The 17,783-nt window shown below is 44.7% G+C and overlaps 1 protein-coding gene across 11 annotated transcripts in view; it reads right to left on the bottom strand.

The window, feature by feature from the left end:
* The window catches only part of EXOC3L4 (exocyst complex component 3 like 4), a 158,839-nt gene that overhangs the window by 66,597 nt on the left and 74,459 nt on the right, over positions 1-17,783 (bottom strand). For all 11 annotated transcript variants that reach the window (XM_063948502.1, XM_063948504.1, XM_063948496.1 and 8 more), the window contains 2 exons: positions 12,746-12,863; positions 8,508-8,636 (listed from right to left, as the gene is read on the bottom strand). In XM_063948502.1, coding sequence (XP_063804572.1) covers positions 8,508-8,636; positions 12,746-12,863 — 247 coding nt within the window. The remainder of the gene's footprint in view (positions 1-8,507; positions 8,637-12,745; positions 12,864-17,783) is intronic.

Genomic DNA, 17,783 nt, shown 5'->3' with positions numbered 1-17,783 from the left:
CGCAGGATGGCCCTTCCAAAAAACCCTCCCCAAACAGCACATGACGCAAAGAAAAAAAGAGGCGCAATGAGGTAGCTGTGTGAGTAAGATTAGCGACCCTAGTGGCCGACACAAACACCGGGCCCATCTAGGAGTGGCACTGCAGTGTCACGCAGGATGTCCCTTCCAAAAAACCCTCCCCAAACAGCACATGACGCAAAGAAAAAAAGAGGCGCAATGAGGTAGCTGTGTGAGTAAGATTAGCGACCCTAGTGGCCGACACAAACACCGGGCCCATCTAGGAGTGGCACTGCAGTGTCACGCAGGATGTCCCTTCCAAAAAACCCTCCCCAAACAGCACATGACGCAAAGAAAAAAAGAGGCGCAATGAGGTAGCTGACTGTGTGAGTAAGATTAGCGACCCTAGTGGCCGACACAAACACCGGGCCCATTTAGGAGTGGCACTGCAGTGTCACGCAGGATGTCCCTTCCAAAAAACCCTCCCCAATCAGCACATGATGCAAAGAAAAAGAAAAGAAAAAAGAGGTGCAAGATGGAATTGTCCTTGGGCCCTCCCACCCACCCTTATGTTGTATAAACAAAACAGGACATGCACACTTTAACCAACCCATCATTTCAGTGACAGGGTCTGCCACACGACTGTGACTGATATGACGGGTTGGTTTGGACCCCCCCCAAAAAAGAAGCAATTAATCTCTCCTTGCACAAACTGGCTCTACAGAGGCAAGATGTCCACCTCATCATCACCCTCCGATATATCACCGTGTACATCCCCCTCCTCACAGATTATCAATTCGTCCCCACTGGAATCCACCATCTCAGCTCCCTGTGTACTTTGTGGAGGCAATTGCTGCTGGTCAATGTCTCCGCGGAGGAATTGATTATAATTCATTTTAATGAACATCATCTTCTCCACATTTTCTGGATGTAACCTCGTACGCCGATTGCTGACAAGGTGAGCGGCGGCACTAAACACTCTTTCGGAGTACACACTTGTGGGAGGGCAACTTAGGTAGAATAAAGCCAGTTTGTGCAAGGGCCTCCAAATTGCCTCTTTTTCCTGCCAGTATAAGTACGGACTGTGTGACGTGCCTACTTGGATGCGGTCACTCATATAATCCTCCACCATTCTATCAATGTTGAGAGAATCATATGCAGTGACAGTAGACGACATGTCCGTAATCGTTGTCAGGTCCTTCAGTCCGGACCAGATGTCAGCATCAGCAGTCGCTCCAGACTGCCCTGCATCACCGCCAGCGGGTGGGCTCGGAATTCTGAGCCTTTTCCTCGCACCCCCAGTTGCGGGAGAATGTGAAGGAGGAGATGTTGACAGGTCGCGTTCCGCTTTACTTGACAATTTTGTCACCAGCAGGTCTTTCAACCCCAGCAGACTTGTGTCTGCCGGAAAGAGAGATCCAAGGTAGGCTTTAAATCTAGGATCGAGCACGGTGGCCAAAATGTAGTGCTCTGATTTCAACAGATTGACCACCCGTGAATCCTTGTTAAGCGAATTAAGGGCTCCATCCACAAGTCCCACATGCCTAGCGGAATCGCTCCGTGTTAGCTCCTCCTTCAATGTCTCCAGCTTCTTCTGCAAAAGCCTGATGAGGGGAATGACCTGACTCAGGCTGGCAGTGTCTGAACTGACTTCACGTGTGGCAAGTTCAAAGGGCATCAGAACCTTGCACAACGTTGAAATCATTCTCCACTGCGCTTGAGACAGGTGCATTCCACCTACTATATCGTGCTCAATTGTATAGGCCTGAATGGCCTTTTGCTGCTCCTCCAACCTCTGAAGCATATAGAGGGTTGAATTCCACCTCGTTACCACTTCTTGCTTCAGATGATGGCAGGGCAGGTTCAGTAGTTTTTGGTGGTGCTCCAGTCTTCTGTACGTGGTGCCTGTACGCCGAAAGTGTCCCGCAATTCTTCTGGCCACCGACAGCATCTCTTGCACGCCCCTGTCGTTTTTTAAAAAATTCTGCACCACCAAATTCAAGGTATGTGCAAAACATGGGACGTGCTGGAATTTGCCCATATTTAATGCACACACAATATTGCTGGCGTTGTCCGATGCCACAAATCCACAGGAGAGTCCAATTGGGGTAAGCCATTCCGCGATGATCTTCCTCAGTTGCCGTAAGAGGTTTTCAGCTGTGTGCGTATTCTGGAAAGCGGTGATACAAAGCGTAGCCTGCCTAGGAAAGAGTTGGCGTTTGCGAGATGCTGCTACTGGTGCCGCCGCTGCTGTTCTTGCGGCGGGAGTCCATACATCTACCCAGTGGGCTGTCACAGTCATATAGTCCTGACCCTGCCCTGCTCCACTTGTCCACATGTCCGTGGTTAAGTGGACATTGGGTACAACTGCATTTTTTAGGACACTGGTGAGTCTTTTTCTGACGTCCGTGTACATTCTCGGTATCGCCTGCCTAGAGAAGTGGAACCTAGATGGTATTTGGTAACGGGGGCACACTGCCTCAATAAATTGTCTAGTTCCCTGTGAACTAACGGCGGATACCGGACGCACGTCTAACACCAACATAGTTGTCAAGGCCTCAGTTATCCGCTTTGCAGCAGGATGACTGCTGTGATATTTCATCTTCCTCGCAAAGGACTGTTGAACAGTCAATTGCTTACTGGAAGTAGTACAAGTGGGCTTACGACTTCCCCTCTGGGATGACCATCGACTCCCAGCAGCAACAACAGCAGCGCCAGCAGCAGTAGGCGTTACACGCAAGGATGCATCGGAGGAATCCCAGGCAGGAGAGGAATCGTCAGAATTGCCAGTGACATGGCCTGCAGGACTATTGGCATTCCTGGGGAAGGAGGAAATTGACACTGAGGGAGTTGGTGGGGTGGTTTGCGTGAGCTTGGTTACAAGAGGAAGGGATTTACTGGTCAGTGGACTGCTTCCGCTGTCACCCAAAGTTTTTGAACTTGTCACTGACTTATTATGAATGCGCTGCAGGTGACGTATAAGGGAGGATGTTCCGAGGTGGTTAACGTCCTTACCCCTACTTATTACAGCTTGACAAAGGGAACACACGGCTTGACACCTGTTGTCCGCATTTCTGGTGAAATACCTCCACACCGAAGAGCTGATTTTTTTGGTATTTTCACCTGGCATGTCAACGGCCATATTCCTCCCACGGACAACAGGTGTCTCCCCGGGTGCCTGACTTAAACAAACCACCTCACCATCAGAATCCTCCTGGTCAATTTCCTCCCCAGCGCCAGCAACACCCATATCCTCCTCATCCTGGTGTACTTCAACACTGACATCTTCAATCTGACTATCAGGAACTGGACTGCGGGTGCTCCTTCCAGCACTTGCAGGGGGCGTGCAAATGGTGGAAGGCGCATGCTCTTCACGTCCAGTGTTGGGAAGGTCAGGCATCGCAACCGACACAATTGGACTCTCCTTGTGGATTTGGGATTTCGAAGAATGCACAGTTCTTTGCTGTGCTGCTTTTGCCAGCTTGAGTCTTTTCATTTTTCTAGCGAGAGGCTGAGTGCTTCCATCCTCATGTGAAGCTGAACCACTAGCCATGAACATAGGCCAGGGCCTCAGCCGTTCCTTGCCACTCCGTGTCGTAAATGGCATATTGGCAAGTTTACGCTTCTCCTCCGACAATTTTATTTTAGGTTTTGGAGTCCTTTTTTTTCTGATATTTGGTGTTTTGGATTTGACATGCTCTGTACTATGACATTGGGCATCGGCCTTGGCAGACGACGTTGCTGGCATTTCATCGTCTCGGCCATGACTAGTGGCAGCAGCTTCAGCACGAGGTGGAAGTGGATCTTGATCTTTCCCTAATTTTGGAACCTCAACATTTTTGTTCTCCATATTTTAATAGGCACAACTAAAAGGCACCTCAGGTAAACAATGGAGATGGATACTAGTATACAATTATGGACTGCCTGCCGAGTGCAGACACAGAGGTAGCCACAGCCGTGAACTACCGTACTGTACTGTGTCTGCTGCTAATATAGACTGGTTGATAAAGAGATGTCTATGTAACTATGTATGTATAAAGAAGAAAGAAAAAAAAACCACGGTTAGGTGGTATACAATTATGGACGGACTGCCTGCCGAGTGCAGACACAGAGGTAGCCACAGCCGTGAACTACCGTACTGTACTGTGTCTGCTGCTAATAATATAGACTGGTTGATAAAGAGATGTCGTAGTAGTATGTATGTATAAAGAAGAAAGAAAAAAAAACCACGGTTAGGTGGTATACAATTATGGACGGACTGCCTGCCGAGTGCAGACACAGAGGTAGCCACAGCCGTGAACTACCGTACTGTACTGTGTCTGCTGCTAATATAGACTGGTTGATAAAGAGATGTCTATGTAACTATGTATGTATAAAGAAGAAAGAAAAAAAAAACACGGTTAGGTGGTATACAATTATGGACGGACTGCCTGCCGAGTGCAGACACAGAGGTAGCCACAGCCGTGAACTACCGTACTGTACTGTGTCTGCTGCTAATATAGACTGGTTGATAAAGAGATGTCTATGTAACTATGTATGTATAAAGAAGAAAGAAAAAAAAACCACGGTTAGGTGGTATACAATTATGGACGGACTGCCTGCCGAGTGCAGACACAGAGGTAGCCACAGCCGTGAACTACCGTACTGTACTGTGTCTGCTGCTAATATAGACTGGTTGATAAAGAGATGTCTATGTAACTATGTATGTATAAAGAAGAAAGAAAAAAAAACCACGGTTAGGTGGTATACAATTATGGACGGACTGCCTGCCGAGTGCAGACACAGAGGTAGCCACAGCCGTGAACTACCGTACTGTACTGTGTCTGCTGCTAATATAGACTGGTTGATAAAGAGATGTCTATGTAACTATGTATGTATAAAGAAGAAAGAAAAAAAAACCACGGTTAGGTGGTATACAATTATGGACGGACTGCCTGCCGAGTGCAGACACAGAGGTAGCCACAGCCGTGAACTACCGTACTGTACTGTGTCTGCTGCTAATATAGACTGGTTGATAAAGAGATGTCTATGTAACTATGTATGTATAAAGAAGAAAGAAAAAAAAACCACGGTTAGGTGGTATACAATTATGGACGGACTGCCTGCCGAGTGCAGACACAGAGGTAGCCACAGCCGTGAACTACCGTACTGTACTGTGTCTGCTGCTAATATAGACTGGTTGATAAAGAGATGTCTATGTAACTATGTATGTATAAAGAAGAAAGAAAAAAAAACCACGGTTAGGTGGTATACAATTATGGACGGACTGCCTGCCGAGTGCAGACACAGAGGTAGCCACAGCCGTGAACTACCGTACTGTACTGTGTCTGCTGCTAATATAGACTGGTTGATAAAGAGATGTCGTAGTAGTATGTATGTATAAAGAAGAAAAAAAAACCACGGTTAGGTGGTATACAATTATGGACGGACTGCCTGCCGAGTGCAGACACAGAGGTAGCCACAGCCGTGAACTACCGTACTGTGTCTGCTGCGACTGGATGATAAATGATATAAAAAATATATATATATCACTACTGCAGCCGGACAGGTATATATTATATATTATATAATGACGGACCTGCTGGACACTGTCTGTCAGCAGAATGAGTTTTATTTTTATAGAATAAAAAAAAAAACAACACACAAGTGAAGTCACACGACGAGTGTTTAACTTTTTCAGGCAATCACAATATAAGTATACTACTAACTATACTGGTGGTCAGTGTGGTCAGGTCACTGGTCAGTCACACTGGCAGTGGCACTCCTGCAGCAAAAGTGTGCACTGTTTAATTTTAATATAATATTATGTACTCCTGGCTCCTGCTATAACCTATAACTGGCACTGCAGTGCTCCCCAGTCTCCCCCACAATTATAAGCTGTGTGAGCTGAGCAGTCAGACAGATATATAATATATATAGATGATGCAGCACACTGGGCTGAGCCTGAGCAGTGCACACAGATATGGTATGTGACTGAGTCACTGTGTGTATCGCTTTTTTCAGGCAGAGAACGGATATATTAAATAAACTGCACTGTCTGGTGGTCACTCACTATATAATATTATGTACTCCTGGCTCCTGCTATAACCTATAACTGGCACTGCAGTGCTCCCCAGTCTCCCCCACAATTATAAGCTGTGTGAGCTGAGCAGTCAGACAGATATATAATATATATAGATGATGCAGCACACTGGGCTGAGCCTGAGCAGTGCACACAGATATGGTATGTGACTGAGTCACTGTGTGTATCGCTTTTTTCAGGCAGAGAACGGATATATTAAATAAACTGCACTGTCTGGTGGTCACTCACTAGTAAACTCTCTGCACTCTCTACACTTCTACAGTACTCCTCCTAGTCCTAAGCTCCAGTAAATCTCTCTCTCTTATAATCTAAATGGAGAGGACGCCAGCCACGTCCTCTCACTATCAATCTCAATGCACGTGTGAAAATGGCGGCGACGCGCGGCTCCTTATATAGAATCCGAGTCTCGCGAGAATCCGACAGCGTCATGATGACGTTCGGGCGCGCTCGGGTTAACCGAGCAAGGCGGGAGGATCCGAGTCTGCTCGGACCCGTGAAAAAAACCATGAAGTTCGGGCGGGTTCGGATTCAGAGAAACCGAACCCGCTCATCTCTAGCCAAAACCTTTCGTTTTTGGCCCCGTTTTCGACACAAGCACGTGGATCGGCAGCTATTCCGCCGATCCACGTGCTTTTCGACCTATTGAATAGGTCAAATCAGGATTCGACCTTAAAAAGTCGAAAATTGACGTCTTTTTGACAGACAGCAGTTTTCGACTTCAATTGAATATATCCCTTTATCTTCCCCCAAAAGCTCTTTTATATATCCTGAGAGGTGTTGGGACAATATGTTTTATCTAGTCATTGGTTTCATCTCCCTTTTACATTTTTCAGGAAATTATCCATCTTACGAAAGCCAGGCATACACACATACAATGCACATTTATTGGTAAGCTGCTCAATCAGATTGTGATGTCACTCAGGTGCTAAAAGGGAGGGGTAATTCTGGGTAAGAGAAAAACATTTTGCTATCCCTAATGCACACTGAGTGAGAAATAACACTACATAATAATCAGATAATACAGAGATCTTAGTTGCGTATATCTGCAGATATAGGGTTAAGCCCCCAGGCCGAACGGCAAGGCGTCTCTGTCACTGGGGGTCCCTAATACTAGGTGTGGGTTCGGGGTGCGGGACCCCATCATGTCGGCACAGGTCGGCTACCCCAGGGCAGCACACAGGTGAAAATTAGTAAGGGTTAATAAGAAGCACAAAAGTGCTATGTAAGTGAGGTGTCCTTTTATACTGTGGTTGCACACAACCACAGTATAAAAGGACACATCTGTTCATACTGAAATTGGTCCAGTCAGATTTCAGATGTTCTTGGTGGGCTGTATGGTCCAATCAGGGCTGGTGCTGGGGTGTTCGGCAGCCTTCTTCAAACTATAAATTTGAACCATCCTACAAATATGTAGTCTTGACATGTACCTTTAAAATGTTTCATATTTACCCCTTATACACTTTACAAAAGACAATAGAGCCCCTTATACACTTTACGCCACACAGTAAAGCTCTGTATACACGGTAAACAACACAATAGAGCTCCTTAAGCACATTACACCACACAGCAGAACCCCTTATACATATTATGACACATAGTAGATCCCCTTATACTCAATACGCCACACAGCAAAGCCCCTTATACACATTATGCCACACAGTAGAGCCCCTTATACACATTACACAACACAGTAGAGACCATAATACACATTATGCCAAAGAGTAGAGCCCTTGTATACCACACAAAATAGCTCCTTATATACATTACACCACACAATACAGCCCCTTATAGGCATGATGTCACACAGTAGGGGCCCCCCTTTACCGCTTGCCTACTGGTAAGCTGGAAGAGGTCTTTGCTTCCCACCGCCAGCAGCACTCTCCGGTTCTTATTCTCTTTCTCCTTCCGCCTGCCCATCCTGGCCAGGTGCACTGTCCTCTAGCTTTTTCCATGACCAATGGAGCTCTTCATCGGATGACCTCTTTACTGACCGCCATACTGAAGGCTCTGCTCAGCGGTGTCTGACATCAGATGCCACAAGCAGCTTCTAATTTTCTGCCTGTCTGTAAGTCATGATTGGCAACGCCCGGTACCAAATTTCAAATAACCCCTGCTGCCTATTGGCTGTTTTAGGAGGAGGCGGTGCCTTTCCAGCACATCACACTCATGTAATGCTTACCCTGCTTACCGCATTGCACTGGCCCTGGGTCCAGTCACACAGCAATGTTGACCTGGGGTCAGCGTGATGTATGTAGAAAGAGAATGTGTACAGTTATATGTAGATTATGTCGAGGGGCAGTAACTGGGTAGAAATGGATAAATCCAGCTATTTGGTGGTCTGGTGGAATCGGAGGTTGATTGGGAATGGCAGAATGTTGATGTACCCACTGATTTTGCACTTAGTTCTAAAGCATGACAGCTCACTTACCTCTTCCGCGTCTATGAAAATTCGCAGATGACTGCTGTCCTTTAAAATCTCTTCCTCTGGCTCCTTTGCTGTTTCCCATATCCTTTTCTCTATAGCAATTAAGTTGTTGAAATATTTTTTTATTGTTTCCTTAATAAAGAGATTAAACATAACAAAGAGTAATAAAATATCAGACAATGTCCCATTGTATTATTTAATAAACAATGTACAAAAAAGGGATCTTCTGTGATTTTGAGCTTCCTAACATACAGCACTGTGTCTATTTCTGCTGGACGTGGATCATCAAATCGACAGTGTCTAGGTCGACAATGTTTAGGTTGACCACTATAGACCGATAGTCACTAGGTCGACAGAGTTTGAAGGTCACCAGGTTTCTAGGTCGACATGTGCTAGGTCAACAGGTCGATATGAGTTTTTTTGTTTTTTTTGGTGTCGTTTTCTTCGTAGAGTGACCGGGAACCCCAATTAGTGCACCGTGTCTGCTGGCCATGCTTCGGCAAGGTGCCTCGCTACACTACCGCTTCGCTCGGCACAGATTACCGTTCCAGTCGTAGTCCACGTGGATCGTTAAGTATGAAAAAGTTCAAAAAAAGAAATTTTTTTAAAAACTCATGTCGACTTTTTGACCTGACAACCTAGCACATGTCGACCTAGAAACCCTGTCAACCTTCAAACCCTGTCGACCTAGTGACTGTCGATCTATAGTGGTCGACCTAAACATTGTCGACCTAGACAGTGTCGATCTTCAGACCGGATCCCATTTCTGCTTCAGTTTTAATTAAACTATCACTTTACATTTTCTACACTTGTTGTTAAAGAAACAGGTGCAGTAAGGCAGAAACACTGGCGTATTTATAATGGGCGCAGTGTGTGAGGTGCACACGGGCCCCCAGGGTAAAAGGGGGCCCATACTGCACACCCTTCACCCATTATTTTTAATACTTACCCTCCGGAGTCCCGCGGTGCAGCAGCAGAAATCACTGGGAAAATGGCGCGGCGTATGTCTTTTGTGAAACGTAGTCCATTGCCAACCCCATCCCGCCCCCAAACGGCTGCAGACTGTCCATCAAATGATGTCTGCAGCCATACTACGTCCAGCGACGCAGGACCAGAACAGCACATGTGCAGTATGAGTCCGGTGCACGCGGCGCAATGTACCAAACATCACAACATGAAGCCTGTAGCTACAATAGCGTCAGACCCAGTACTCATTATTTTATGCCGGAGCTTGGGATCCCGACCGCTGGCATGCATGCAGCCGGGTGAGCGCAAAAGAGCCCCTTGCCTGAGCTTGCCATGCTGTGGGCACGGTGGCGCGCTATGCTCACTTTCTGATTTTCATGCACTATTACATTCCCCCCAAACTGTAAGATTGATATTAAAGGACTGCCATACTACAATGCATACATTATAACGCAATATAATAACTGCCATAATACAATGCATACATTATAACGCAATATAATAACTGTCATACTACAATGCATACATTATAACGCAATATAATAACTGCCATACTACAATGCATACATTATAACGCAATATAATAACTGCCATACTACAATGCATACATTATAACGCAATATAATAACTGTCATAATACAATGCATACATTATAACGCAATATAATAACTGCCATAATACAATGCATACATTATAATGCAATATAATAACTGCCATACTACAATGCATACATTATAACGCAATATAATAACTGCCATACTACAATGCATACATTATAATGCAATATAATAACCGCCATAATACAATGCATACATTATAATGCAATATAATAACTGCCATACTACAATGCATACATTTATAACGCAATATAACTGCCATAATACAATGCATACATTATAATGCAATATAATAACTGCCATAATACAATGCATACATTATAATGCAATATAATAACTGCCATACTACAATGCATACATTTATAACGCAATATAATAACTGCCATAATACAATGCATACATTATAATGCAATATAATAACTGCCATACTACAATGCATACATTTATAACGCAATATAATAACTGCCATAATACAATGCATACATTATAATGCAATATAATAACTGCCATAATACAATGCATACATTATAATGCAATATAATAACTGCCATACTACAATGCATACATTTATAACGCAATATAATAACTGCCATAATACAATGCATACATTATAACGCAATATAATAACTGCCATAATACAATGCATACATTATAATGCAATATAATAACTGCCATAATACAATGCATACATTATAATGCAATATAATAACTGCCATACTACAATGCATACATTTATAACGCAATATAATAACTGCCATAATACAATGCATACATTATAATGCACTCTTATGTTGGGGTGGTATAAAGAGGTAGCACTATATCATATAGCTGGATATTTGATAAAGCCACGGTATAATGGTTCATTCTCAGAAAATGTTTAGCACGTTATAAAAGCCATGTCGGCACGGCCGGCAGATCGCTGGTATACCATTTTAATTATACGGAGTGGTTTGGAATTGTTCTGTAGTGTCAGTAGCTCACACAGCATGTTATATAGCTATATACAGAGCAGTTGTGCCTTTATGGGTTATCGGAGGACACAAAGCAATGCTACTGTAGCTACTGGCTTTTGTTGAGAATCAAAGGCTACTTCAAAGGCTTTCTTCATTTAAGAGAACACACAGAGTTTTTGCTAAAAACGCATCCTCTCAAAATCATTCCTCCCAACTGTTAATAAGACAATCTGCAATGTATTGTTCATGAACTTTTCTGCTGTCTTCTGGTGGTATAATAAGCCTATATCAAAGATGTGCCTAGCCTATGTAATTGTGAGCTGTGATATCAGCTGGCATGTGTGAATAAACGGCCTAATTCCTGTTTGTATGGAATTACACGACCGCAAAGACGCAGCTGTGCAATTCCGGGTCATTATTTCAAATGCAGAAGGAGGTGCCTGTAGGTGTAGGAGACAGAGGCCTCCTGTTTGCATTTATGAGATCCGAGTGCTGTGTCTGAGTGCTCAGCCTCCAATCACCATTGCGATCACGACTGTTTTGGGCACCAGGCAGCCTGCGTAAGCTGGCCATCGGACCGGGGCACCCGGGTTCAGTAAGTCTGCGTCTGATGATGCGGTCCTTGGACCGGGTCAAGCCTTCAACACTCGGGCGACATGCCCCCATTTTGAAGAATGGCGCCGCCCAGCTCTGGCCCTAAAACCTCACAATATGTCAATAATGCTTCGGCTGACAGGGGGCTGTAAGCAGTATCACAAGACCCATTCTGCAGAGGTGCAGACTCCCAAACATCGTATTTGTTATGTATACCATCGGGTTTGCAACTTTGCATACATATATGAATTTGGCCCTAAGTTTGAAATGATAGGATTCTTGTCACTCTCCCTTTTCACTACAAGTTACTAGCATTGAAGTACCAGTGGAGAAGTTGCCCATAGCAACCAATCCGCTTTGAAGGAAGCCTTTATCAAGTACATTCTGTAAAATGTAAGAAAGATGCTGATTGGTTGCCATGGGCAAGTTCTCCGCTGGTCTGTTTCTCCACTGTTCACTGCTTCATGAATAGACCCCATAGTAATTTGCACATCTACCTTCTGGTCCTTGGAACTGCCCTTGTATAACCTGCATGCACCTGTTCGCAGCACGCCTTCACCCACTTGCTGCACGCCTGGTCTACCCTGGGGTCAAACTGACGTGCCTGTGGCTAGGGATGCAATCGGAATCCCAACGCCACTCAGAAGACAGGTGCCGGAACACCGGCAGCCAGCATCCCATAGTTGAGTTTCAGGGTACATGTTAGGATTATAGCCGCGGGAAGGGATTGGGGGGGGGGGGGGTTTAGGCACGAGGGGGGTGGATAGCCATGGCTGCCTCCCCCCCCCCCGTGGGTTAGCCGCTGCCACCCCCTTAAAGTTAGACTTAGCCTCCACCCTTGGAGGGTTAGGGTATGGGAGGGTAAAAATACTTACCTCATCCGCAGTCAGGATCTTCAGTTTCAAGATGCTACTGTCGGTGATGTCACCACTGGCATCCCGACCACCGGTATTAAATGCCAACCCTGTAGCTACTAGCATGTGGCTGCCTGAATCTTCAGCGGTAACCACCACCGATATCCAAGACTCGCTCCCTCTGTGATGATTATATGACTGAACCCAGCCCCAACCCCCATTTCCCAGACACAAGAAGTAGGTAGTTAGGACGTTACCTGCAGAGCAGAATTATAATGTCTTTTTACATTCTCTAGACATTCTCCAGCTAACAGAGGAGGGAGACTTGAGGAATTCACTTCTGGCTGAAGTTCAGGGTTGTCCATAAAATCATCACTGTAAAAGAAAACCGCTAAAAATAAGTCAAAGTTTTAATATAATTTTTTATGTTATATGCTTTTTAACGTACAGTGGGGGTAATTCCAAGTTGATCGCAGCAGGATTTTTGTTAGCAGTTGGGCAAAACCATGTGCACTGCAGGGGAGGCAGATGTAACATGTGCAGAGAGAGTTAGATTTGGGTGGGGTGTGTTCAAACTAAAATCTAAATTGCAGTGTAAAAATAAAGCAGCCAGTATTTACCCTGCACAGAAACAAAATAACCCACCCAAATCTAACTCTCTGCACATGTTCTATCTGCCTCCCCTGCAGTGCACATGGTTTTGCCCAACTGCTAACAAAAATCCTGCTGCGATCAACTTGGAATTACCCCCCGTGTGCGGTCTGTCACCAATGTTACTGTACAACTATGTTAGTCTGTGGGTATAAGTTCAGATCACGGGACCCCCTGGGCTAGCACTTTTACTATCCATATGGGCATCTACTGGGAATAGTAACCCACACCATGCAAGGGTACACGTTCAAATGTTCTCACCAAGTTTAATGATGTTCTGAAGCAGTTTATTTATTGTGCTAATCCCAGGGGTTCCGTGTTTTGAACTTGAACCCAGGTTGTGTATAGTGCAAGTAGATCTACAGGTGGTGCCGCTCTGACCGCTATAGGCCTGATTCAGTAATGGATGCAATGTCAATTACTATACGCTTATTGATGGTATCGCTGTTCCATTGTTTGTGCGCAGCTCGCCCGTGTTTCTACAAGAGCAGTTAAGTCTCACTTTTAAGATATAATGGGGTAAATTAAATAAACATTGTTTTTTTTTTCAAGGCTATGCAAATGAATGGCCATCACCAGGGATTGGCGAGGGGTTCTGACCCCAAAATATAGCATTCCCAACTTTCCCTAAGAGGTACACCTCGGACTAGTGCCAATAGCTTTAGTGCTTTTCCCATATCCATGTACCTGTGGGTATGGGGGAATATTTGAAAAAAGGTATACAGTATTACATGTTGTCCTTAGTGCACTAAAGATACCAGCATTACCTGGTGCCAAGATCGACTGCCAGGCCATGCCAGTACTTGGACAACCACAAGTGTCAGCATGCCCTGGCACCCAGGTTTACCAGAATTATAGCTCCCATGATCTGACCAATGGGGACAGCGATCTCTATTCTTAAGTGTGATTTGTTAGCATATTTGCTACAATCCCGCCTCTTAGTAAATATCCCCAATTGCATCTAGCTCTTTTCATTTCTGTAGACAGGCTGCACCCCCCTCCCCCCCCAGGTGTCCCTTATTTAGACCATGTGAGACCCATCTCTATGTCTCTGTTTATGACACACTGAACTTCATCCACCTCCTGGGTTTTAAATAATAAAGGGGGAAAAAAAAAAAGGCTACACGGTGCAACTGACCCGTTGACGACTCGCTATCCCGGAAGTCGGAAGCCGCGAAACCGGAAGCGACTGGCCTGCGTTCCACGCTTGCGGGCCAGACGGTACAAGCCGTATCGAGCTCTGGGAATCGGCTGTCCGGCTTCACCGAAGGCCCACGAGATACGGACCCAGGAGAGGAAGACACGGAGGACTCTGGACATTACTCATTTACAGGTACTGTCATCTAACGAGCACCAGCTCACACACTCGAGGTGTGTAGGAAAGAGGAGTGCTGGGAGTCACCCGGACATTAAGTTTAGTGACACTATCCCAAAAAAATCCATCAGCTATTCAATTGAGCTGCTGGGACAAGGTTACACACGGCTGTATGTCTATATAGGGAAGTCCCTATCATTTAAAGACTGTTTTTCTAAAAAGACATTAAGTGTCACCCGTGTGGGATAAACAGATCCCGGGACCTTTTTTCCTGTGCCCTATGCCTTCTGGGACGAATACGGAATTATAGCTATAAGTATTGGCACATTGATACAATTATTGGCGAAAGACATTAAATTGCCTTAATCATTTTATTGTTGTACTTAGTAGGTTATGCAAAGATAAATTGTGCTAACTTTTTATATATTTTTATAAGATTTTATAAATATGTCTAAATGTGTCTTAATGCATAAATAAATTTAAATTCAAATTAGTCTGACCATTCCCTTCTGGTACCCCTTCCTTTAACCCCTGGTGCGCCAAGGTATTTTTCTATTTCTGATACACGGTGCAGTGGTTTGCTTGCTGGGCCGCCAGGCCCCTAAGCCGCAGGGCCCTATAGGGCCACAGCAAGTGCACCCCTTGCACCCTCTATATTACAGCTAATGCAGATTTGTGATTAGCGCAGGATAACATATGGCAAACACATGAACGTGATGGTGAGTCTCAGTCCAAGTCCAAGTATCCTAAGTAATAGTTTACAAGTTTGTTTTATGTGTGGGAAAGTTCCAACAGGGAATGATGGTATCTCAGGGGCTGGCGTCCCAAAAACCCTTGTATCCACTCTGGCACTTGTACCTGATGTAGTCACCTCCTGGTGAATGCAATGGCTGTCCCTGATCTAGCTATCAATAGGGCTTCCTGACCCGGTTTTTAGTCTCCTGGTGTCCGAATTCCGGCGTGTGCTGAACCGCACCCTTACCGGCCTGGTTACCACAGTCTCTTACGGGTGCCACAAGACTTCTGGGTAGGGATGGCCATCGACCATCAATGATTCATAATCATTGATTGTTTATGGCCGATGTAGAATAATTTTGCCATCGATGGGGGAGAACCAGATGGTTTTCCTCCATTGATGGCACAGCATAACCAAAAAAAATTTCTTCCCAAGGTGCCAGGACACGGAGCATAGCTCCGCTCCCAACACCCGTGAAGGCCAATCAATCAAAGAAAAGGGATGAACATCGCACTGTATAGTAGGCTGCCATCAATGGCCACTTACAATATCACCATCGATGGCAACCATCAATGCTGACCACACCAATGGCCATCCATACTTCCAGGTATCTCAATCCTGCAAGACCACGCGATTCTGAGTCTACAGCGTTACTGTATACCCAATGTGTTTCGGCCATTACTGGCCTTTTTCAAGGATTGTATAGTTTCATCAGTAAGCCCTGTTGGCAGGCCCCCTGAGACACGCCGGGCCGCTATGCGACCACTTTGGTTTCATAGCGGTAAATCTGCTACTGCTCCTGATTCTACTCTGATAGGAGCCCGTCCCTGTGATGCATGAAAGTAAAGTGAACGCTGCCGGTGCGAGTACTTTACTCTTAGTTTTGGACATTGCTGGCTACACTACTGAGCATGTGTGGTCTGTTGACCACACATGTGTGAGCAGAGAGTGCCGGAGAGGGATTCAGAGGCTGCAACGGCTGACTCTATCTTGCAACCGGGGATGAAGCTCCAGAATGCTTCTCATTCCAGAGCTTAGCAAATCTGACACGGAAGCAGCCACCATGTAGGTTGCTTAACATTCGGAACTGGAGGGACCACGAAAGATATTGGAGATATCTACAGCAGGGGAATGTTAACATCTGGGGATACACCCCTTCCCCCCCAACACTAAAAATGGGTATTTGTATACATATATATATTACAGAATAAACATACAGTAGTTGGCATATTTCCAAAATGGTTTCCAAAGGCAGACATATTGGGCAACTGCATTAAAGCACATCCCTTGTGATACTTTCTAGGCGGCACCTAGGAGTACTACAAACCCTATCATACATTATGCATACTACATTTAATTTCCCAAAACATGCGCTTTAAACAATATAAATACCAAGTGGTATTCCTGCCATGGTATAGGTTAAGTGAGACATCTTATTACCCATACAAGGGAATGGACCCACCATATTGGAATCATTTCCCGAGCAACACATCAGTATGGAATCCTGAGAAAACGTATTTGTAAATGGAATGTCTACAGTTTTAAACTAATTGATTTTCACATCAGCTATATTATCCTCTTGAGTTCTGTTGCCATGGAGACAATTCAGGGTTACACTCTGACACGCGTGTTCTCACAGAGGGACACTTAACCAATAAGGGAACTACACTTCCAAGGTTATTTAATATACAGCGCCTTAGATACAGTATCACGTTGCTAAATGTACTTTTCTCCCTGTGGTAGGCAATACATGTTGAATGGCCTAGTGCTTTGATTACAGATATAGAAAAAAGCACTTAATGCAGTTCGGAAGACCTTCTGTTCTGATTCCATGCTATATACCCGCTATGAAACATCCAAATTTATTAAGCTTTCTCAGAGGTGAAACCAGCACACACAAGTCCAAGCCGCAGCCTTTCCCACTATTAACACTAAGTAGAGATGTGCGGGTTCACTTTTCCTGAAATGCAAACACAGCCGAACTTACGGGTGCCGTGTGGAATCGAGTCCCAGATCGGAATCACTTTGTGGTTCCTAGTGGAACCGAATCCTGGCTTGTGGCTGTTGTCAGTTTGGAACTCGGATTTAAAAATCGAATTCGAGATTTGATTTCATGTAAACTAAAAAGGTCCAAATGACACTATTTACATGTGGGTTTTTTTTTAATGATTTTATTTATATTATTATACAAATAATCAGATGCAAAGATAAGTGCGTGCACACAGAAAAATCTACAACATACCTAAATAACAAGTATAACTGTACACTTAAATACGTGGTATGAAAGATTAACCTGGTAAACAAAAAATCAAACAACAACGAAGGGCAAAATAATGAGTAGAGAGAGAACACTAGAAAACAACACTCTGAGCCCAGGATATCAAGTAAAAACAATTATTAGTGAAAATTAATCTAAGACGTTAGAAGAGGGGGGTATAGCGAGGGTATAAAAACAAGAGAGAGTAGGGGCCCAGAGGGAGAAAGAAGAAGGAAAGGATAAAAAGAGAGTAAAGAAGAGGAGAGGAAGAGTAGAAATAAAGAAGGTATATCTCAGGGAAGCAAGAGAGTAGAGGCCTGATCCGGGTCCATATGA

The sequence above is a fragment of the Pseudophryne corroboree genome, chromosome 12, assembly GCF_028390025.1.
Source record: "Pseudophryne corroboree isolate aPseCor3 chromosome 12, aPseCor3.hap2, whole genome shotgun sequence".
NCBI lineage: Eukaryota > Metazoa > Chordata > Amphibia > Anura > Myobatrachidae > Pseudophryne > Pseudophryne corroboree.
Note: the sequence above shows the minus strand (reverse complement) of the source record. Positions and strands in the feature narration are given on the sequence as shown.